The sequence below is a fragment of the Lepidochelys kempii genome, chromosome 1 (genome assembly GCF_965140265.1).
Source record: "Lepidochelys kempii isolate rLepKem1 chromosome 1, rLepKem1.hap2, whole genome shotgun sequence".
NCBI classification, from domain to species: domain Eukaryota; kingdom Metazoa; phylum Chordata; order Testudines; family Cheloniidae; genus Lepidochelys; species Lepidochelys kempii.
Genome location: NC_133256.1, coordinates 341,252,123 through 341,273,639, shown reverse-complemented (window position 1 = coordinate 341,273,639; position 21,517 = coordinate 341,252,123). Strand labels below are relative to the sequence as shown.

Below are 21,517 nucleotides of genomic sequence, written 5' to 3'. Positions count from 1 at the left end.
TTCAGCTCAAGGCACTATGTAATTGTCAATAACATCTCAAACTGGGGTGGGATCTGAGTTACTACAGAGAATTCTTTCCTGGGTATCTGGCTGGTGAATCTTGCCCACATGCTCAGGGTTCAGCTGATCGCCATATTTGGGGTCGGGAAGGAATTTTCCTCCAGGGCAGATTGGAAGAGGCCCTGGGGGTTTTTCGCCTTCCTCTGCAACATGGGGCACGGGTCACTTGCTGGAGGATTCTCTGCACCTTGAAGTCTTTAAACCATGATTTGAGGACTTCAATAGCTCAGACATAGGTGAGAGGTTTATTGTAGTAGTGGGTGGGTGAGATTTGGTGGCCTGCATTGTGTAGAAGGTCAGACTAGATGATCGTAATGGTCCCTCTGACCTCAATATCTATGAATCTATGAAACTGGCTTTGGAATACACAATGGGCATTGAGTTCAATGGGAGTAGGATGGGATCCCCAAAAGGGTGCATAAGACTGCCTCTTTTCCAAGCTCTCTCCCCCAAAATAAAATAGGCGAATGGGATGAAAAACAAAGCAGGTTGTAAATTCAATATTAGTAAGAAGAACAACATACAAACTAGCAGGTAAAATCAATATGTTGAAGAAAAAGGCTAACTGTGCCGTATATTAGATTCCAATGTGTTAAACTACCTGTATATTATTCCCTTAGAATGAAGAAATTGCAGACCACAAATGATTTCAGCAGCATAGAACCTGGAAAAAACAAACAAACATGCATCAGAACTGATGTCTCCCCACAATAATTCTCCATTTGGGGCCAGATCCGCAGCTGGTGTAAATTGGCATCACTCCACTGCAGTCAAAGGAGTACAAGCAACGTCTTCAAAAGCAGCCTAGTGATTTTAGGACCCCAAGTGGGATTTCCCTACACCCTCCCCATGGGGGTGTTTACTCCCCCCGAATTTCCCCAACACCCCCCCCCCCAGTTTTGTGAACTAGTTACATGCAGTGTTGCCAATTTAGTGATTGTTTGGGAATTTGAATTGAAATTGAAACATGAATACACTTTAAAAGCATATACAGTGTATCATAAAATATGTGTCTCTGAAAAACTATAATAGATTTGAAAAGTATGAACATAGACTAGCTTCCTTATACAGCTGTTTATGACAATGTCAGTGCGCTCATTTTGGTGATATTGGCCAACTTAATAATTTCAAATTATGATTTGTAAGCAAAGTCTAAATGAGCTCTCCCTGACAGCTAGTGATGAGCTGGGGGCTGGGGGGAAAGGCTTCAGGACCAGATTGTATTTACATTCACACCTCATCTACCTAGGTATCCAGCAAACTGAGCTGCGTTGCCCAAGTGATAGATTTTGGCTGGGGCTGGGTTACAAATCACTTGAATGGGGTGGGGGGGGAAAGAAATGTTGTTGTTCTTGTTGTAGGAGTAAAGGGCAGTAGAACTGTACTTAGCCTGTGCTGACTGAGGGCATCAGGAGAGAGGGTGGGGACAGGTGTTTTGCTTGATGGTCTGCCTGAGTCACAAGTACTGTTTGACCTGCCCCTCTCCACTATAGACAGAGCTGATTAGGCTCCATAGAGAGTCTTTTGTTGTGTTAAGTGACCACTACAGCTGAAATCACTGATAATCAAGTCTAAGTGCTTAGACCTGCTGTGGGACAGTGTTTCTGTGGAAGAGACGGTCCAGTCTGCACTCGCAGTGAGGTTCCCCCACTGAGAGCTCAGCTGAAATCACTGAGAGCTGTGTGGAACCTCAAGAGACCAACTCACAGAGGTCACAGTGGCAGGTGGCAGCAGAAGGTGACAGCACAGGGCCATTGGCAACAGAGCGATGGAGTGAATGGTGGCACAACGAACAACAGTGGCCAGAGCGAACAGTGAGCAGCTGGAGGAACGAGCAAGGTGCCTTCTTGCCCTCACACCTGGGAGGTGAACTCATGTGAAAGCACCTCTGAACTCTGAATCTCCACTGACCAAGGATAACACCGGTGAGTGTTAATGAGGCTGTTACACAACACAGTTCATGCGAACAAACATGTCTGTGGCATCATACTTTCTATTTCGGCAAGAAATACCACACACTATAAACTGGAAGCCAATGTTAAGTGCATTGTCACTTGTTCATCCTGAAGTTGAACACTGGTTCTGAACAAGACCAGCAAATGCTCACTGTCTTTCTGCAAGAAACAAAACTGACTGGCTAGACGCATGTGATGCAACAGTGAAAGACTCAACAGTTGAAAAAGTGAAGAACTCTCTCACCACATTCAAAAAATTTGCATACATGGCTGATGAATGCACCAATGCAAATGGTCATCAAGTATTAAGTCATTTTTCAGAAGTAGCAGCCGTGTTAGTCTGTATCTGCAAAAAGAACAGGAGTACTTGTGGCACCTTAGAGACTAACAAATGTATTTGAGCATAAGCTTCCGTGGGCTACAGCCCACTTCATCGGATGCATAGAATGGAACATATAGTAAGAAGATATATATTATTATCACTACAAAAGCTTTTTTCTTCTGCTGATAATAGCTCATCTTAATTAATTAGCCTCTTACAGTTTGTATGGCAACTTCCACCTTCTCTGTATGTATATATATATATATCTTCTTACTATATGTTCCATTCTATGCATCCGATGAAATGGGCTGTAGCCCACGAAAGCTTATGCTCTAATAAATTTGTTAGTCTCTAAGGTGCCACAAGTATTCCTGTTCTTTTTATTAAGTCATTGTGTACATTATCTTGATGTCAGTGTAGGCCAGTACATGCATTTCTAGATGTTCAAGTTATAGAAAACAGATTGGCTGCATCTGTGACAACCCACATCTTAAAAGAGTTAAATGCTTGTCAATTGGACCCCAAACAGATGGCTGCTTGTGCATTTGATGGAGCTGCAAACATCTCTGGAAGACATGGTGGAGCACAAGCTTTTCTCAGAGAAAAGTGTAACCCTAGTCTCTCCTATACAAACTGCAGAGGCGCCATCTACTCCAACTAGTGCTAGTATGAGCTGCAGACTCTTCAAAAGACATTAAAAAAGCTATACATTGAATGTCTTTATAGTCTTTTTTCAGCAAGAGTCCAAAAAGACTGAATATCTTGGAAAATATAGAAGATACACTGGACTGAAGTTCAAATTAGTCCAACCTGGGAAAACCCTCTGGCTTTCTCATGAGTGATCCTTGGCTGTTGTCTTAAAATTACTCCAGCCATTATTGTTGTCTTTGGAAAGTATCTACCAAGATGGGACGGATCTAAGTAGTGAGGCTGGTGGATTACTTTTGCTACTCCATTCAGAGAAGACTATTGCTGTTCTCTCTCTTGTAAGTCTACTGTTGAAACCACTTGGGTCATTAAACAATGCCATCCAGGCATCTGCTACAACAATAGTAGATCTTTGTCCAGCAATAGAAGCTACATTTGGATCAGTCAGAGAGCTATCCATTAAAAAAGTACTGGAAGAAGCAAAGACTTCAGTCCAGAAGTTGACTAATGAAGGCATTTACATTGAATCCTTAAGTGAAGAGGACAAGAAGTGTTTGTTAAGACAAGTGAAAAAGTACACAGACTTGATTCTTAAAAATCTACAACAGCGACTTCTAGATTCTACTCAATCTCTACGTAGCTTTTACAGATCCCTGTCTTATAAAACACCGACAGTTGAGTGGAGTGAGGCACTACCAGCAATGGGGCTGCCATATGCTCAGGACAAAATAGAGAATTTGAACAGAGAGTGGAATATCATACGACGAATGAATGAAGATTTGACTTCAACTTCTTTTTTATCATCACTAGTGGCTCGACCCGATCTTTATGCTGTGTTTCCTGGGCTGAAAGAAGTAGGAATTAATCTCTTGCTACTCCCAGTCAAAACAGACACAGTCGAGCGTTCTTTTTCATCATTGAATAGAATTTTGTGTTTTGAAAGATGTCGCCTTCTGCCTGATCATGTGAATGAACTAATGAGCATATCAGTTGAAGGAATGGAAGTACACACGAGAAGCCACCAAAGGTGAATGCATTGCATTCAAGAAGTTCATTAACAGAGTTGTGCAAAATTATAACAAGAAACCAAGAAGGATGTAGATGTAATGCTTCATAGAAGGCTTGAGTAGCCAACTTAATTGGTGTGATGATTTTAAAATCTAATAAAATGGTCATGAAACATTTTTCAGTTTTTACTATGGTGCCATACAGCCCAACTTCACCCTCATGGTCTCACCCGTCGGCCCTGACCCCAACCCTGTAAATTTGAACACCCTCCCGCCCCAGCAATTTCAATTTCTGGGGAAAACACTGCCAACTCCCTTTTTCAAACATGACTTAGGCACATAAGAGCCCAAGTTCCATTGACTTTTGATGAGGTTTTGGCTTCTAAGGGCCAGATTATTAGGCACCTACAGATGACAATAGGTTCCAAGTGGGATATTCTAAAGGGCCTAAGTAGGTTTGGTTCTAATTGCCATATAAATCATTTGGAAAATCAATGAGAATTGGCACCTTACCTGCTTAAGCACTTTTGAAAATACTCTTAGGCGCCTAGTGTGCATCTTTAGGCATCTTTGAAAATCTGCCCCCTATGTGCCTAAGTCACTTTTGAAAATGGGACTTAGGCTCCTAAGCCACTTAGGTGCTTTGGGAAATTTTACCCCACATCCGTTTACACCAGCTGCAGATTTGGCTACTTGTGTCTTTTGTAGAGTCCTTTAGAGACCCTTGTTCACAGCACACTTCTGCATCGGGGTGAAACTTCACCCCAATACACAGGCCCAGTGTAGGACCAATACGCCACTTAAGTTTCACTTCAGCCCTCAAAATAGGACCCCTCTGCCCAGAGGTGAATGTAACCCTAGAACCATATTTCCACTGGATTCTACTGCATCCTCTCATCAGACCTTGAATGTCCTAGGCTGGAGGCACAGTCCTCAACATTAAGTTTAAAAAAAAAACCCCAAACCCCAACAAATCAAACTTTTATTTAAATTAGGCTCTGTTATTTAAATAGAAATTAATTTCTAAGGTGTTTCAATATTGACTTTTACAATATCTTTTGTTGGCATAAGGATTTAGAAAAAACTTTTATTTATTTCAATTCCTCTATTTCAATTGTGGCTACATACATTTTTAATTCTCCCTCGGTGTATTTACTCTTTATATAAATTTACCTTTTTACCATTCGTTTTGACAGGGTTCATGTCCCCAGCCTGCCTTTTTTGCTGCTCGGTGACGAAAACAAGAGACTCCCTTTTCCTATTTTTGTCCAGAGTAGGTGGTCCCAGGCTCTCATGGGTGGGAGGCAGGGATAGCTCAGTGGTTTGAGCATTTGGCCTGCTAAAGCCAGGGTTGTGAGTTTAATCCTTGAGGGGGCCATTTAGGGATCTGGGGCAAAAATTGGGGATTGGTCCCTGCTCTGAGCAGGGGGTTGGACTAGATGACCTCCTGAGGTCCCTTCCAACCCTGATAGTCTATGATCTCTGCACAAAGGGGCATGTGGCTGACGCAGTCATCCTAAAGCTAAAGAGCTTCTGGGAATGGCTGAGGCTTATGGGATTCTTTTGTAGTCGTTTTGCTCAATGGCTTTTTCTAAGGGTACATCGACCCTGGAACGAGGGGTGTAACTCCCAGCTCAGGTACATGTACACATGCTAAATTTGATTGAGCAAGAGCCTAAAAGGAGCAGAGTAGCTGCAGCAGTTTAGGAGGTGGGAAAATCTAGCTGCCCAGAGTACAACCCCATCCAGGACCCCAGGTATGTGCTCAGGAGGCTAACCAGGCTGCTGCCCGCACTGCCATGCAGTGCTGTTTTTAGGCTAGGGCATGTATGTCTATCTGAGCTGGAAATTACATCCCCGACTGTAGTGTAGACACACCCAGAGTCTTCTCCTGCATGCAATGACTTTCAGCAATCAAACTGGGAAATCCTGGCAGTTTTACTGCCCCTGCAGTGGGAGTTTGTTCATTTACATCAGGGCTGAACGTGGCTCAGTGTGAGCTGCCCACATGTGTACAAGGCCAGAAGATGTCCCCAGACGTTTGACACTGAGCATCAGGGGCCTGAGTAGCCTCTCGTTTACTCCAATTTTACACTGCTGTAACTCTGCTAACTTCAGGGGTTTCACTCCTGATTTCCATCAGTAGCAGTGAGATCAGAACCAGGTTCCAGATCTGAAATTCAAAGTGCGGCACAATCGGGATGGGAGTTGGGGCGGGGGGAGTGGGGGGCGGGAAGAAAGCTTTAAGCCACCTTTGTGTTCTCAAAATTCTGGCCTAACTGGGGCCTCCCCAGCTCCCAGTGCAATTTAGGGCAGCCCAGGGGCTGCTCTAATTTTCACCAGTCACCGATGGGCTGCTGCACGGCCCAGAGTATTCCAGCAATGGCACTGTCTTCCCCCAATTCTCCTCCTGCCCCAAGATGTGTCTTGCCAGAGACAGGGAAGAAAGGTGGCTTGGGGCTGCTTAAGCCACCCCTGCAGAGCCAAGGGAACCCCTCCTTTCTGGAGAAATCCCCAGCAGCTGTTCTGCACCCTTTTGTGGCTGGAGCCAAACGGAGGTGCCAAAACAAGGGACAGAATCAGGGTCCTGGTGCGTTGTCAAAAGTCCTGCTATTGCCTGACAGTCGTCTTCCCTGTAAATTACCTAGAGATGTGGATCATTGTAACCCTACCCTCTTAGTTCTTTACTGAATGATTCAGACTTCATATGAAAAGGCCCAGATACCTACTTCAGCAGCTTGACTGGGCCTGCTGATCCATGACTGGAAAAATCAGCTGAACAAAAGGCTACACATGACTGGAAGATCTTGAAATGGAAAGTACACCTTGTGTGATTGTTATGGTTGCACCTAGACCCCTCAACTGTGATTGGGGCCTCATGGTGCTAGGTGCTGTACATACACAGTGTAAGAGAAAGTCTCTGCCCTGAAGAGTTTACAAGCTACACAAGATAAGACAAGCTACACAAGATAAGGGTGGGAGGGGAAACAGAGGCACAGGGAGGGGAAACAGAGGCACAGGGAGAGGAAGTGACATGCCAGAAGTCAGTGGCTGAGGCCAGATGACAGCAATAATACCAAGCCCTAATTACAGAAATTTTCACCTGCAGGTCCAAAAGCTTTACAAAGGAGGTTCAGTATCATTACTCCCATTTTACAGATGAGGAAACAGAGGCACAGAGAGGAGAACTGGCTTGCCCAAGCTAACACAGAAGGCCATTGGCAGAGCCAGAAACAAAACCCAGGTCTCCCGAGTCCCTGTGCTTTATCCTTTAGGTCACGCTGACTCCCTATTACACTAAGTATGTGACCTATTAAAGTAAAAGGCAATTAAATCATCTTACGTTGCTCTGGCGGTGTCAAACTTGTGACAGCTTTGGATATGAAACATTAGGTCTCCTCCATTTAGATATTCCATTACAAAAAAGAGGTTTTCCTAGAAAAACAATAAAAGACTAGAATTAGGTACTGAAAGTAAAAATACCATGAAGAAGGAGGGGGAGGAGAAAGGGGAAGGAAAGAAGGGTACAATACAAGGTTGGATTTCTGAAGCAACCAACTTATTTCACCGGTATTTCCTTTCCACTTTTTTTTCCTTGACCCCCTACTTAGCTCCCACTGCCCAGATTTGCATAATCACTGGTAAAAAACATAATAATAAACAATCCCTAACTCACACATAGCATTTTTCATGAGCAGATCTCAAAGTGCTTTAAAAAGGAGGTCAGTTTCATTATCCCCCTTTCAGCAATGGGGAAATGGAGGCAAGGAGCACTGAAGTGACTTGCCCAAGACCAGCCAGCAGAGTGACAGAGCTGCGAATAGAGCCCAGGGCTTTTGAGTCTCAGTCCAGTGCATTGCTCACTAGGCTACACTGCCTGCCATGGGCCCCAATCGTAGAGACACTTGCCCATGTGAGCAACTTCATGTATGGCAATAGTCCAATAGGGAGCTTGATCCTGCAATGTGCTGAGCACATTGGCCTTGATCCAGCAAAGCACTTAAGCACGTGCTTAATTTTAAGCAACTGAATCGTTCTATTAATGGGGAAGTACTTAAACAATTATTGCGAAGGTTTAAGTGAATAATAATTCTTGTCGTATGCCCAAAATGTGCCAACAGGTCACAGAAGTTTTAGAAAGCCGCTTCCTACTTCCAAATTGGATACGGACAAGTGTCCTAATACTGCAATTGGATCCCCACAGGAAGACTCTGAGGCTAGTACGGTGCCCCGTTATATAAATGGGGTCCTGCATGGGAATCAATAGCAGGACTGGACTCCAAAGTTTCAATTTCAGCTCTTTGTGTATGGGCATTGTGTATGGTTTTGATAGTGCAATTACAGTAGGGACAGACTTGTCACTTGAGCCTGCACGAATCCGAGTGGATGCCCTGGTCTAGTGGTGTCAGAACACCACAGAGAATTATGCCAGGCTGGGTTCTTGCCCTTGCCCTGACTCTGACAAAAACTTCCTCCGGAGTCTTGGAAAAGTCCTTTGACCTCAATGTCTGATTCTACCAGGCTCTGAGGGACAGCCAGTGACATCAACTCCCACTGGGGCCCTCAAGAGTTTAGGGGTCTGAGGACCTTTCAGGAGGAGAGCGGGATTATAGCTTGTGCATATGCAGAACTGAGATATTAATTATTGACCTTAGAATTCTGTTGTGAACATTAATAAAACAATAGCTTAGACTATGAATTTAGGCAAAGTCTTAAACGAGTGTTGGGGCATAGACTGCATCATGCCAGGAAGCACTATGCCTCAGAGGTACCCTGGGAGACACAATTTCTCCTTTGCTTCTTTCTTGATCCTGAAGGGTAACAATTTGCCGCTGGCCTGTAAATTACTCTTCCAATCCTGCTGGCTCAGCTTCTCTGGCTAGCCAGTTCCCCTCCTCTCCCTGTTGCCATGCTCCAGGTGGGGAGTCAGCTGGCTAATAGTCCTGCTTACTCCCATGTTCCTGGACCTGGATAGGATCGTAAGGGGAGGTTTCTTCCTCCTGTTCTTGGGCATATATTCTGGGTCAGAGTACAGCCTGATGTTTGCAGTGTCATTTGAACATGAAAAACGCTATATACAGTGGCCACCTTTCAAATCTGGACATTCCCCACCTGTTGGAGTCAATCTTAAAATGGCCGATCCCTCACCCTCACAGATCTTGGGAGACAGGCCAGTCCTCACCTAAATTTAATGGTGTCCAGTTTGCAGATTAATTCCAGTTCTGCCGTTTCTCATTGGAGTCTGTTTTTGAAGTTTTTTTGTTGAAGAATTGCCACTTTTAGGTCTGTAATTGAGTGTCCAGGGAGGTTGACATGTTCTCTGACTGGTTTTTCAATATTATAATTCTTGACGTCTAATTTGTGTCCATTTATTCTTTTGCGTAGAGACTATCCAGTTCAGCCAATGTACACGGCAGAGGGGCACTGCTGGCACATGATGGCATATATCACATTGGTAGATGTGCAGGTGAATGAGCCTCTGATAGTGTGGCTGATGTGATCAGGCCCTATGATGGTGTCCCCTGAATAGATATGTGGACACAGTTGGCAACGGGCTTTGTTACAAGGATAGGTTCCTGGGTTAGTGGTTCTGTTGTGTGGTTGCTGGTGAGTATTTGCTTCAAGTTGGGGGGCTGTCTGTAAGTGAGGACTGGCCTGTCTCCCAAGTTCTGTGAGAGTGAGGGATCGTCCTTCAGGATAGGTTGTAGATCTTTGATGATGTGTTGGAGAGGTTTTAGTTGGGGGCTGAAGGTGACGGCTAGTGGTGTTCTGTTACTTTCTTTGATGGGCCTGTCCTGGAGTAGGTGACTTCTGGGGATTCTTCTGGCTCTGTCAATCTGTTTCTTCACTTCAGCAGTTGGGTATTGTAGTTGTAAGAACATTTGCTAGAGATCTTGTAGGTGTTTGTCTCTGTCTGAGGGGTTGGAGCAAATGCAGTTGTATCTCAGAGCTTGGCTGTAGACAATGGATCATGTGTTGTGGTCTGGATGAAAGCTGGAGGCATGTAGGTAAGTATAGTGGTCAGTAGGTTTCCAGTATACAGTGGTGTTTATGTGACCTTTGCTTATTAACACTGTAGTGTCCAGGAAGTGGATCTCTTCTGTGAACTGGTCCAGGCTGAGGTTGATGGTGGGATGGAAATTGTTGAAATCATGGTGGAATTCCTCAAGGGCTTCTTTTCCATGGGTCCAGATGATGACAATGTCATCAATGTAGCGCAAGTAGAGTAGGGGCATTAGGGGACGAGAGCTGAGGAAGTGTTGTTCTAAGTCAGCCATAAAAATGTTGGCATACTGTGGGGCCATGCGGGTACCCATAGCAGTGCCGCTGACTTGAAGGTATACATTGTCCCCAAATGTGAAATAGTTGTGAATGAGGACAAAGTCACAAAGGTCAGCCACCAGGTTAGCTGTGGCATTATCGGGGATACTGTTCCTGACGGCTTGTAGTCCATCTTTGTGTGGAATGTTGGTGTAGAGGGCTTCTACATCCACAGTGGCCAGGATGGTGTTTTCTGGAAGATCACTAATGGATTGTAGTTTCCTCAGGAAGTCAGTGGTGTCTTGAAGATAGCTAGGAGTGCTGGTAGCGTAGGACCTGAGGAGAGAGTCTACATAGCCAGACAATCCTGCTGTCAGGCTGCCAATGCCTGAGATGATGGGGCGTCCAGGATTTCCAGGTTTATGGGTCTTGGGTAGCAGATAGAATACGCCTGGTCGGGGTTCTAGGGATGTGTCTGTGCAGATTTGTTCTTGTGCTTTTTCAGGGAGTTTCTTGAGCAGATGGTGTCGTTTCTTTTGGTAACCCTCAGTGGGATCATAGGATCATGTTCTCTGTATATATACATATCTTCCTACTGTATTTTCCACTGCATGCATCTGATAAGTGGGCTTTAGCCCACAAAAGCTTATGCTCAAATAAATTTGTTAGTCTCTAAGGTGCCACAAGTACTCCTTGTTCTTTCTAATGTCAGACCAGTTACTGAAGAGGAAGAAATATCTTCCCATGGCTTTAATGGTCACAAATATTTGACCCATTCATGTGGTAGGCATGCATACCATGTACACCTGCTATTGGTTTCCTTTGTTATCCTAGCAAATGTGTGCTATTCTAGGGCCAAGTCCCCAGATGGTGTAAATTCACATAACTCCACTGAGGTCAATGGAAATAGGCTGATTTACACCAGAGGAGGATCTGGCCCTCCAAGCCCACCTATATCAGTATGTATAGGCCTGCCTTGGGTTTGACCCTGTACATTCTTCGATGCATTGACTTCAGTGGGACTACTTAGGTGACAAATGGCTTGTGCAGGATCCTGCCTCCATCAATTTGTGGTTATAAGAAGTACAGAAGATACTATTTGCAATGAAAGCTTTTGGGGACAATCAAAGCCTAACTGCTAAAGACAAAATGACTGAGGGTTTAATTTTGCTCTTCAGTGCTAAAGAATGTTTCCCCTTGTGTAATATCAGCCTATTCTCTAGAGATGGCAGCATTTCCTACAGCTGCCAGCCAATTCAATTCAGTCCTCATCTCACACAATTAGCTTTTGATTCTGATTCTTTCACTTCTCTTTTACTGCATGTTAAATACCTTATTCGAGATGCTCTGCTTTGCAAGTCCATCTGCTTGATTTAAAGCAGCAAACACATCTGAATATGTATACAAAGATGCAGGTGTAGATTACTGTATCTTCACATACTAAAGGCCTCCTGGCATAATTCAGCAAAGGTCAGCAAAAGGCTAATTGCACCAATTAAGTCTCACTTAGGACTTCAAAACAGAATTCTCTGTAGTGCTTAAATAGAGAAGCTAACCTACCCCTCCTACAAGGTGATAGAACTGCCCCTATTGCTGGTTTCAGGACTGGTTGAAAATTTTCCAAAATTCCTTTTGGATGGAAAATTGGGTTTTTGACTAAGCCAAAATTGCCTTCTGCTCAAAAATTTTCAGTCTTTTGTTGGGAAAACCTAAAAATGCTCTAATTTTCCACTGAAAACTGAAAAGTTTTGGCCAAAACACTTTGGTTTTAAATCTGTGATAAAAAGTCAAAATTTTCTGCAGTGGCAAAAAAAAATTCTGACCAGCTTTTCTTAAAAACCCCAACCTATGGACCAGATGTTTAGCTGGTATAAATGGAGCTGATTGTCAGTAGAGGAATGGGATAGTCAATGGAGCTATGCAGATTTACTCCAGCTGAGACTATTGCTCTTTGTCACTTTAATAATCCCTGACACCCGCTTTCCTCCTTTACTTGACTACCCGCTGTGCAGAGGGCAGAACTCTGCCCCTATCATGTACTGACATCATCTGAGTACCGTAATGTCTTTTCAATGCAGACTTGATATTTTTGATGTGACAATGATCCATTGTGAACCTGAATGTGGGGACAATTGTGTTTTTACAACTTTTCTCAAAGCTAGTCTTTTGAACTGCCCTGGCTTAAATTTGTATGATGCTGATATAACAGCATAGTGACAGGCACAGAAAACCTAGCCACTGCTGATAGCAGAGATGAGTGGAAACAGGCATTTCCAACTCAAAGAAAAATCTGAAAATTCAATATTTTTTTGTCATGAATCAGGATGAAAAGTCAGATTACTGAAATATTTCATGGATCAAAATATTCTGAGAAATTTTGATTCAGAAATAGATAGGCATTTCTTTTCATCATTGTCGATCACAATGAAATATGTCAACATGCCCATACTGAAATGTTTTATTATAGTTTGTTGAACTGACCCAAAATGTTTCATTTAGAATAAGTTCAAAATTAAACTCCATTTCCTTATGATGCTACATTGCCCCATGGGAATTTTAGACTGGGAGCCTGAAGGTCCCATTTGGGCCAGGGTCCCTGACTGGACTACATTTCCCATAATGCACCTGCGAGCACGTGTCCTTTGATTCAACACCCAGCTTGGTCGGAGGGGGAGGCCATGTTGCCCATAGGGGAGAATGGGGGCCTGAAGTACAACTGCCATTAGGCAATGCAGCACAATATGGAAATGAAGTTTAAAGTTGAACTGACTCAAAATGTTCGAAATATTCTGATTCAGATTGATGGAAATTTAAAAGAAAAAACAACAACAACAACAAAAAAGCAGCAAAATCGAAATGTTCCATTGGAAAATTCAATTTTCCAGAAACGCCATTCTCTACATTCAGTGTCATTTTGATAGGGAATTCCTGACCAGCTCTAATCAAGATGTGGGTTTGATATGTTGATAAGAGGATGACGGGAGTGCTTGTATATATTAATGGCCTAATGCTGCATGGTACTGAGTGTTCGCCATGACATCCTGAGCACACTCCACACCCACTGAAGCTTCTTGAAAACTCTCAGCTCATCACAGAATTGGCTCCCAAGATTTTATTTTTAATGGAAGTTAAAGGGTCTGATTCTCCTTTTCCCTAAAGCCCTTTACACTATTCTGTCAGTGAACAGGAGTCTTAAAGTGTTAAGTCCCATATGTTAACGTAACATGTTATGTCAAATTTGGCTCAGCCTTTAGGTGTTCTGCAAATGAGCTGTTACAAAAGATAAGGCTAACAGCATAGAAATGTTTCAGTAACATTTATTTTTAAACTACAATAAATGTGGTTTCTATTTTACTGTTAGAGGGACCTTAATGTAAACTAGAATCTGGTGTATGAAGTGAAACAAGCTGTAAACAAAAATGTAACTGACTTTCAAAAATAGAAAGTCTATTTTTAGTGTTCAAGATCAGCAAAATGCAAAAATCAATCAATCAATAAATAAAAAGCAGCAGCATAAATGGTGAAGAGTTAATTCAGAGATTAACACTGTATCGGAGTAAATAATTTCAGAATTAGGATCATGGGAATTATAAAACAGATTTTACCATGTCCCTTTAAATCACATAAAATAAAAGTTTTTTAACACAGCATATAATTAACCGGTTGAACTCACTGCTGAGAAGATCATGGTGACCAAAAAAAAGAAAGAAAAGGTAAATATCAAAAACATTTGAAAAAAGTGCATCTTCATTTATTCTAAGGAGCCTAAAAATGACAAGTGTCCTGATTTTCACGAGTACTGAAGCACTGCATCTTCCACGGAAGTCAGTGAGAGCTGTAGGTGCTCAGCATCTCTGAAATTCAGGCCAAAGGACTATCAGTTCTCATAGTTTGTAGCATACATTGATCATCACTTGCTGGGATCAAGCAGAAACTACCTCCCGTAATGGATAATACTGTCCAAACTAGGTACATTAGGGAGATATTTTATTCCTCTGAAGACACGTGGCAGATATTGATGTTGATGAAGAACACTGGACTGAAAGGACTATTGGTCTGTCTCAGTATGGAGATGACTATGTTCCTGTTTCTACCATTCTTTGTAGATTCATTCACTACATAAAGGAACTCAGAAACTTCGCATTGCCAACAAATCAATATTTCAGAAAGGTTTCTGACTCACGCTTCTCTGTTTGAAGCCACTTATCAAAAGCCAGTCCAGTGAAGCCTTCAAAAAGAGATTCCAATAATAACTCCTAGGCATGGCTTCTACACACCAGTGCATCTGCTATGAAATGCTTACTCTGAGGATATTCTGATTAAAACATGCCTCCATCGAGTGGTGAGAGAATGTCTGCGGCTTGTTACAGCTCTCTCATTCAGAATGACTTTCATGAGTTGAATGATCACGGCTTGACTCGGTCAGAGGAGAAAAACATAAGTCAGAAATCAATCACAGTCTACGGGCGATTTGGATTAAAAAGACATGCGCTAAGTCCTACAGCTACAGTGTGAAATGAAGAGGCCAAACTGCTTTAAAATGTTGAAAAGTTGACTTAGGTAAAACCCAAGAAGATGCTTAACATGCATCAAGAGGGGAATATAACATCATGCCGAAGAGAGGGGGGCCTGAAGTGATCACTCATTTAACCTCGTTGCATTTTTCAGGACTGTTCACTGTACAGATCCTTGTGCTTCAGGGCATAAGCCAACCTCTGACCCTAGGAGCCTAGGAGAAGCTTGTCCTGGAGGCAGGTTACCCCATAACTGCTGACTGTAGGGTTACTGCACTTCCTCTGAAGCAGCTGGTGTTGGCCACTGTTGATGGCAGGATCTTGGACTATATAAACCAACACTCTGTTCTAGCAACATCTACATTGCTATACATCATTCCCACTGGTGTCTCACCCAACCTACCTTTGAATATCAACCACCCCCACTGGGAGTATATTTCACTTCCCAGTTGTTATTATTGTTAAGAATACTTTTCCTATTATCTAGTCTCAGTTTTCTTTCCTTAGTTTCAGATCATTTATCTTTCCCCCACAATCTCTGAAACTGTACATAATTTCCTTCCCGTATGTTATGGGTATCCCTTTGCTCATCCTCCTGAAAGGACTAAAATAGATGCCAGGATTCAAAATTTCATGATCTACTGACACAGGAGTTCACAGACTTTTCCACAGTAAATTTCGTTCACTGTCCTTAAAGACGTGTTGTTTGGGAAGCTAACTGCATATGCAACAGAGGTACTATTTGTTTCCTATGACACTGGCTGCTATGTTGTTAACCTAGCATTATGCAACATCTAACATCGTCAAATTATGGTATGCGAATGAGCATGGAAGCCTCCTGAGAGACCTTCCAGAGCTGCCTGAGTGAACAGAGTGGTCATTGGGATGTCATTCCAGATTTTATCCCCAGTTAAACTTGTCTTAATGCCAGTTTAAAATTTTAGCATATAGAGCAGTGGTCCCCAAACTGCCTAGGGGAGTGCAGAGGAACACGGGCGGGGGGGGGGGGGGGGGGAACAAGGCCTGGGCCAGCCCCCATGGCCAGCTCTACCATGGCCCCAGCTCCCAGCTGCTGCTCCGCTCCTGGCTCTAGCCTTGGCCTCCAACCGTGGCCTGACCATGGCTTCCCCTCCCGGCCCCAGCCCCAGCCCCCAGGCGCGGCCCCACTCCTGGCCCGGCTCAGCCCTGCCCCCAGCCTCAGCCTCAGCCCCAGCCCCTGGCTGCAGCTCCGTTCCTGTCCCCAGACCCGTCCCCAGGTGTGGCCTCAGCCTTGGCCCCCTTATCCCTCTCGATATACCACCCCGGGACCCGCAGCCCTGCTCCGGAGTGGTGGCGTGGACAGGGAAAAAAGGGGGTGTGACCCTGAAAAGTTTGGGGACCACTGATATAAAGGGAAGGAAACAAACTGGTTCTTTTTAATTTGCCTGGTATGGTGCTTGAAAGGCTGGTCAGGGACACAGAGAAAACCTCTGGAAGCTACGTTTTGCATCCGGGTGCACAAGGCTCATGCACGATTTAAGTCCCAGTGAAGCCTTGTTTTGAGAGCTTAAATAGTGATATGTCTTTTGCTGTCCCCCTGCACAGGACTGAATTTCACCCTTAATACGTACTGCAACCCCCGGTGCACCACAGGGGCTCTCTGCATGGCCAGTCTTAGGTGCGGAAAGCAGCATAAATCGACAGGGGCCAAAGTCCAAGCATGCTCCCCGGAGCGGATCAGCTGGCTAAGTGTCCTATCCACCCCTACACCCAGCACTCTCTGGATGAAAGCTGGGTCAGAGGTCAAAGTTTCCGAGGCACATGCTAAGACTGAAGGTTTTGTTTCAGAGAACTTTCCTCAGAGTAGACAGGCTCAGGCTTTAGCCCACTAACCGGAGTAAAGCAGAGTGTCCCCAGCGTGTTCGGGGACAAATGGAAAGCCCGTATGTACCTTGGTTTGGAATGTACAATACACATGGGTTAGAAACGGGTGCTCCCAAGCCAAGGAGAGGACTCTCTTTTCCACCATGGTGCATTCAACGTCATCGTCCATCAAAACCACATCCTTCTTCAGAGCCTTCACAGCAAAAAACTGATCCGTGTTCTTTAACTCGGCAAGGAAGACCTAGAAGGGGAAGGCCACCTCATATAAGAAGTGCGTTTTCTCAAATCATGTTCAGACCCATTTAAAGAAGTGAGTTGAGAATAACTGGCTCAACACCAGGTTGATGAGACAACTTAGAGTGGAAGGATGATCTAGTGGCTAAGTCACCCGATAAGGACTCAGGGAGCCTGAGTTCAGGTCCCGATTCTGTCCCAAACCTCTGAGGCTTTGGGAAAGTCACTCAATCTACTCTGCATTTATAAAATAGGGATAACACTTTCCTACCTCATAGGGGTGTTGTGGGGATAAATCCACTAATGACTATGAGGTGCTCAGTTACCACAGGGATGTGGGCCATGTAAGTAGACGGAATTCTTCAGACAGGTGAAAATTTTGGTGACTGAAACCAGTTTTATGCAAGTTTTCATAAATAATGTTTTCCATTTTCTGACTTACCACGACAATACTCTAAAAGACATATGGGGGAGTATTATTTTGTCAGCAATATATAAATGGAACGTTTGGGGTCAGATCCTCAGCTGAGATAAATCAATGTAGCTCCACCTATTGCCTGATTTATACGAGCTGAGAATCTGGCTCTAAATGCAAGGTCAGAGGGCAGTATGAATAGAGAGGTTGCACTTCTACAGCGTTTCTCGGCTGAGGATCTCAAAGCGTGTAGCAAGTACTAATGAACTGAGTCTTAGAGAAATAGGTAAGCTTTATTATACCTTTTTTACAGATGGGGAAACCAAGGCACTCAGAGGCAAAATGACCGAATGAGCCAGGAGCAGAGTTGGAAGTAGACTGACTTCTAGGACCCCGGGCTAATTACAGTACTGGGCAACCATGTGGCTTAGTGGACCAAGCACTGTACTGGGCCTCAGAGGACCTGGCCTCACTTCTTAACTCTGTCATAAATTTTACAGATGATCTTGGGCAAGTCACTTCCCACTCTGTGTGTCAGTTTCCCCATCTCTATCATGGGGATACTGACATCCTTTATAAAATGCTTTGAGATCGATGGATAAAAAGCACTATATAAGAGTTAGGTCTTATTATTAACACTCCCCTTGGTTAGCTAAACGTCCAAGAATAATCAATGAGGCTTCCTCGGTACTGTTTACTGAACCGTAGATATGGAAAAGTGCAGGGGATCTGCAACCCCCTTGCAAATTTTATTTACTCCTTTAGTTATTTGTATGTTTAACTTACCAGTGTGCTGTGTATCGCCTCTCCCATGCCATATGGGGAATAATCAGAAATATTAATGCTGATGCTATAACAACTCTCTCTCGCTGCCCCTCCATGCTATGGTATATTCTTTAAGAGAGGGGCTCAAGGGATAGTAACCAGCATGGAACTGACTGACTGGGAGGTAGGAGAGGGTAGGAGACAGTAAGGGTCAATGCAGTGGCAATGGGCTTCTACACAGATGGCCCACTACCATCGAAACCCATACAGATCTCTGGAGATTGGCAGGGTATGAAGGCTGAACACGCTGCGTCTTCTCCAAAGGAGGACACACCCCACCCCAACCAATGGAAGAATTTGGAGAGGATTCTGTGGAGGAAGCTTGTCGTGTTTTCTGCTCCCACCCGGTTTTCTGTGGAAGGGCCTGATTTGGCCCTTCTGTACTAAGCTTGTTCAACTATGGAAAGCAAAATGGAAAAAAATAAATCAGATATTTCGTTAACAATTTAAGACGTGGCCACAGCAATTGCTTCAGTCCATAAAATATGCAAGAATCAGCTATACACCAGGGGCAGGTTCCATCTCTAATGTCTTTGGGCAACATGTGCACGCTCATTAGTTGATGCTAAATTGCAATGAAGAGTTGCTTCCGAATTGCCTCTCAGAACTGCATGAGCGCCAGATGAGTTCATCATGGTTCACGTTATCATAGAGGATGCGTCTCCGAATTAATAACGATCAGCCACTCAATGTAAAGTCAGATGAATGAATCCACTGAAGGCAGAAGATTCGAGATTCAGATCCAAGGCACAGATCCCCAGCCGGTTGAGATGGGTAGAGCTCTATTGACTCAGTGGAGCTATACAGATTTACATCAGCTGAAGATCTGGCCCCAAACATCTAAGGGATGTAGCTGAATCCAGCCTGAGTAAGGGGCAGAGCATAGCTGCACTGCCCCAAGAACAGGGGGCTTCACAATCTGGTCCTTGCTTCCTCTTTGCTTTGAAGGGGGAAGTAATCTACTCCAGCCTTTTTACAGGTGCAGCTTACTACCTCCTCTGAACTAGCTCCGCTGTGCTGGCTGATAGCAGAGCCAGGACTCCACCCAGTCCATTCTCTGCCCAACTTCTCCCCACCCACATGCATAAAAGGGGAAGTAGCAGCCTGGCTGCAGCTTTCCCCTCTACACAGGCTCTGGTGATGTGGATAGCCGATGCAGGGGAGTAAGAGGGCCCTTATATTATATTTACTCTCCTATGCAGAGGTGGGGCTGGGTTTATGCTTGAGCCCTGAGAGAGTTAGGTTTCTATGCAATGCAACAGTCGGGTACCCGTGGTGATGTTTACATCTTATTTATCATTAAGGAGGTTTGGGTCAGTGTTTCTTCCGAGGTTTGGAAACACAATCATGCCTTCTGCCCCTGGCAAGGCAACATCCACGCAGGCATTGAAAAGCTGTTTATATTCTTCAGCAGTGCAATGCATGGCTTCGCTTAGCACACGTCAGCCCCATCTCACTTACCTTGCCAAAGCTTCCCTTTCCCAACATTTTGTGTAAGACAAAATCATCGATTGTTAATTTCAGCTGCTCAGACTTCTGGTCTTTCCCTGGTTCTGATTCCACGAGAGACTCAGGGCTTGTCACGTCTTCCACCGGCGTCTCCCAAGAGATTCCCTGTGGCTCTGAAATGAACCCCAAAGCAAAATAAACACCCAGAAACAAAACAAAACACTCACATCCTACTTTTACATTTTTCAAGGACACCCAGTTCCAATTAAAATCAATGGCAATCAGGTGTCCACACTCACTAGGTGGATTTCAGGCATTGTACCTCAATCTCCTTCTAGTTACGTCAGTTTTTACAGTGGTGTAACTCCACTGACTTAAGTAGAGTGACTCCCGATTTTACATGGGTGTAAATGAAAGAGAATGACACCCTTTAACTGCAGTGTTGCTTTCAAAGCTGAAGAACAGGGCCAAACCCTTAGATTTGGTGCAGCTTTTACTTGACATTGCTTCTTGCTGGCTGTCACGCTATGCCATGACATCTTACCCTTGGGCCTCTTTCAAGCCCATTGCTAAGGCTGCTGTGTGAAACAGACGAGACACTGTTTAAATTTCATGCTCCTTTCCCAGAAGTTCAGATCAGGTTGGCTGTCTTTGCTGTCAGTTTCTGGAGTGGAACTTTCAAGAGGTTCCTGGCTATTCTATTTATTTAGATTTATAAAAACCTGTATAGGAATCTATTCCTTACGGAACCTATCCCATAAACTCAAACACACAACACCATATAGAGGATTGCTCAGCCCACCTTGACAGATAAAATAAATATCCACTGGGGAAGAGATGGTCCCTTAGGTAAGGGGACCATCTCTTTAAAAATGGTTTAAAGCCGGTCCCAAACCATTTAAAGGTTTATAGGTTAACACCAACATTTTGAACTCCACCTAGAAACTAACTGCAAGCCACTGCAGATGTAATTCACTGATCAGCGTATGTTAGATCCTCCTCTGGGGCCAATTCACAAAGGATGCAAGTCTCGCTCTTTAGGGTCAGAGAATCACACAAATGTTGGGCTGGACGAGACCTCGAGAGGTCACCCAGCCCAGCTCCCTGCGCTCAGGCAGGACCAAATATACCTAGACCAGGAGTTCTCTGGACAAATTATTTGGTGGCCCACTTTTGCTGGTGGCCACGCTCACACTTTTTCCTAAAATACTTAATTAGCTTAGGCAAAACAAATAAATATGCACATAGACACGTCCAAATCAGTGTAATTTATTTATGGCTACCTAGTAAGTCTGCTGTGAAAAGTGATATTAACAAACATAGAAGTACCACTTTTCACAGCAGACTTATCATAGAATCATAGAATATCAGGGTTGGAAGGGACCTCAGGAGGTCATCTAGTCCAACCCCCTGCTCAAAGCAGGACCAATCCCCAACTAAATCATCCCAGCCAGGGCTTACTCAGCCCCGGCTGCCTGGGGATAAATTAAGCCCTGGATGAGGGGTGGGGGAGGGAGTAGCAAGGGCCGGCGGGGACGAGGGTTGGCTGGGGGAGGCAGCAAGGGGCTGGAGCCTGAAGCCCTGTGGCTAGGGGCCGGAACCCAAGGCCCCAGAGCTGAAGCCCAGGTCTGAAGCCTGAAGCCTCGTGGCCAGAGCCTACTGCCACACCACCCCCAGGCTGAAGCCCAAAGCCTGAGCCCCAGCACCCCTGAGAAGGTGGGGAACTCACCGGCTGCTCCTCCAGAGTTATGCCCCAGGTGTCTCCAGAGGGAGACAGGGCCCAACCCTGGCTGAAAGCCCCAGCAACCAACACCAAGACATCCAGGAGCACCAGGGAGGGGGAGGAGCCACTGCTCCCTCTGCCCTCCCATTACAGCCCAGGAGTCTGTGGCCGCAAGAAAAGCCCCTGGTAGCTGCATTTGGCCACGGTGGCTGCATTTGAGGAACGCTGTCCTAGACCACCC

The 21,517-nt window shown here is 44.5% G+C and overlaps 1 protein-coding gene across 5 annotated transcripts in view; it reads right to left on the bottom strand.

Annotated features, from left to right (window-relative positions):
* The window catches only part of PRKCQ (protein kinase C theta), an 89,082-nt gene that overhangs the window by 19,653 nt on the left and 47,912 nt on the right, over window positions 1-21,517 (bottom strand). For all 5 annotated transcript variants that reach the window (XM_073328833.1, XM_073328835.1, XM_073328836.1 and 2 more), the window contains 4 exons: window positions 19,566-19,726; window positions 16,698-16,871; window positions 7,336-7,427; window positions 662-724 (listed from right to left, as the gene is read on the bottom strand). In XM_073328833.1, coding sequence (XP_073184934.1) covers window positions 662-724; window positions 7,336-7,427; window positions 16,698-16,871; window positions 19,566-19,726 — 490 coding nt within the window. The remainder of the gene's footprint in view (window positions 1-661; window positions 725-7,335; window positions 7,428-16,697; window positions 16,872-19,565; window positions 19,727-21,517) is intronic.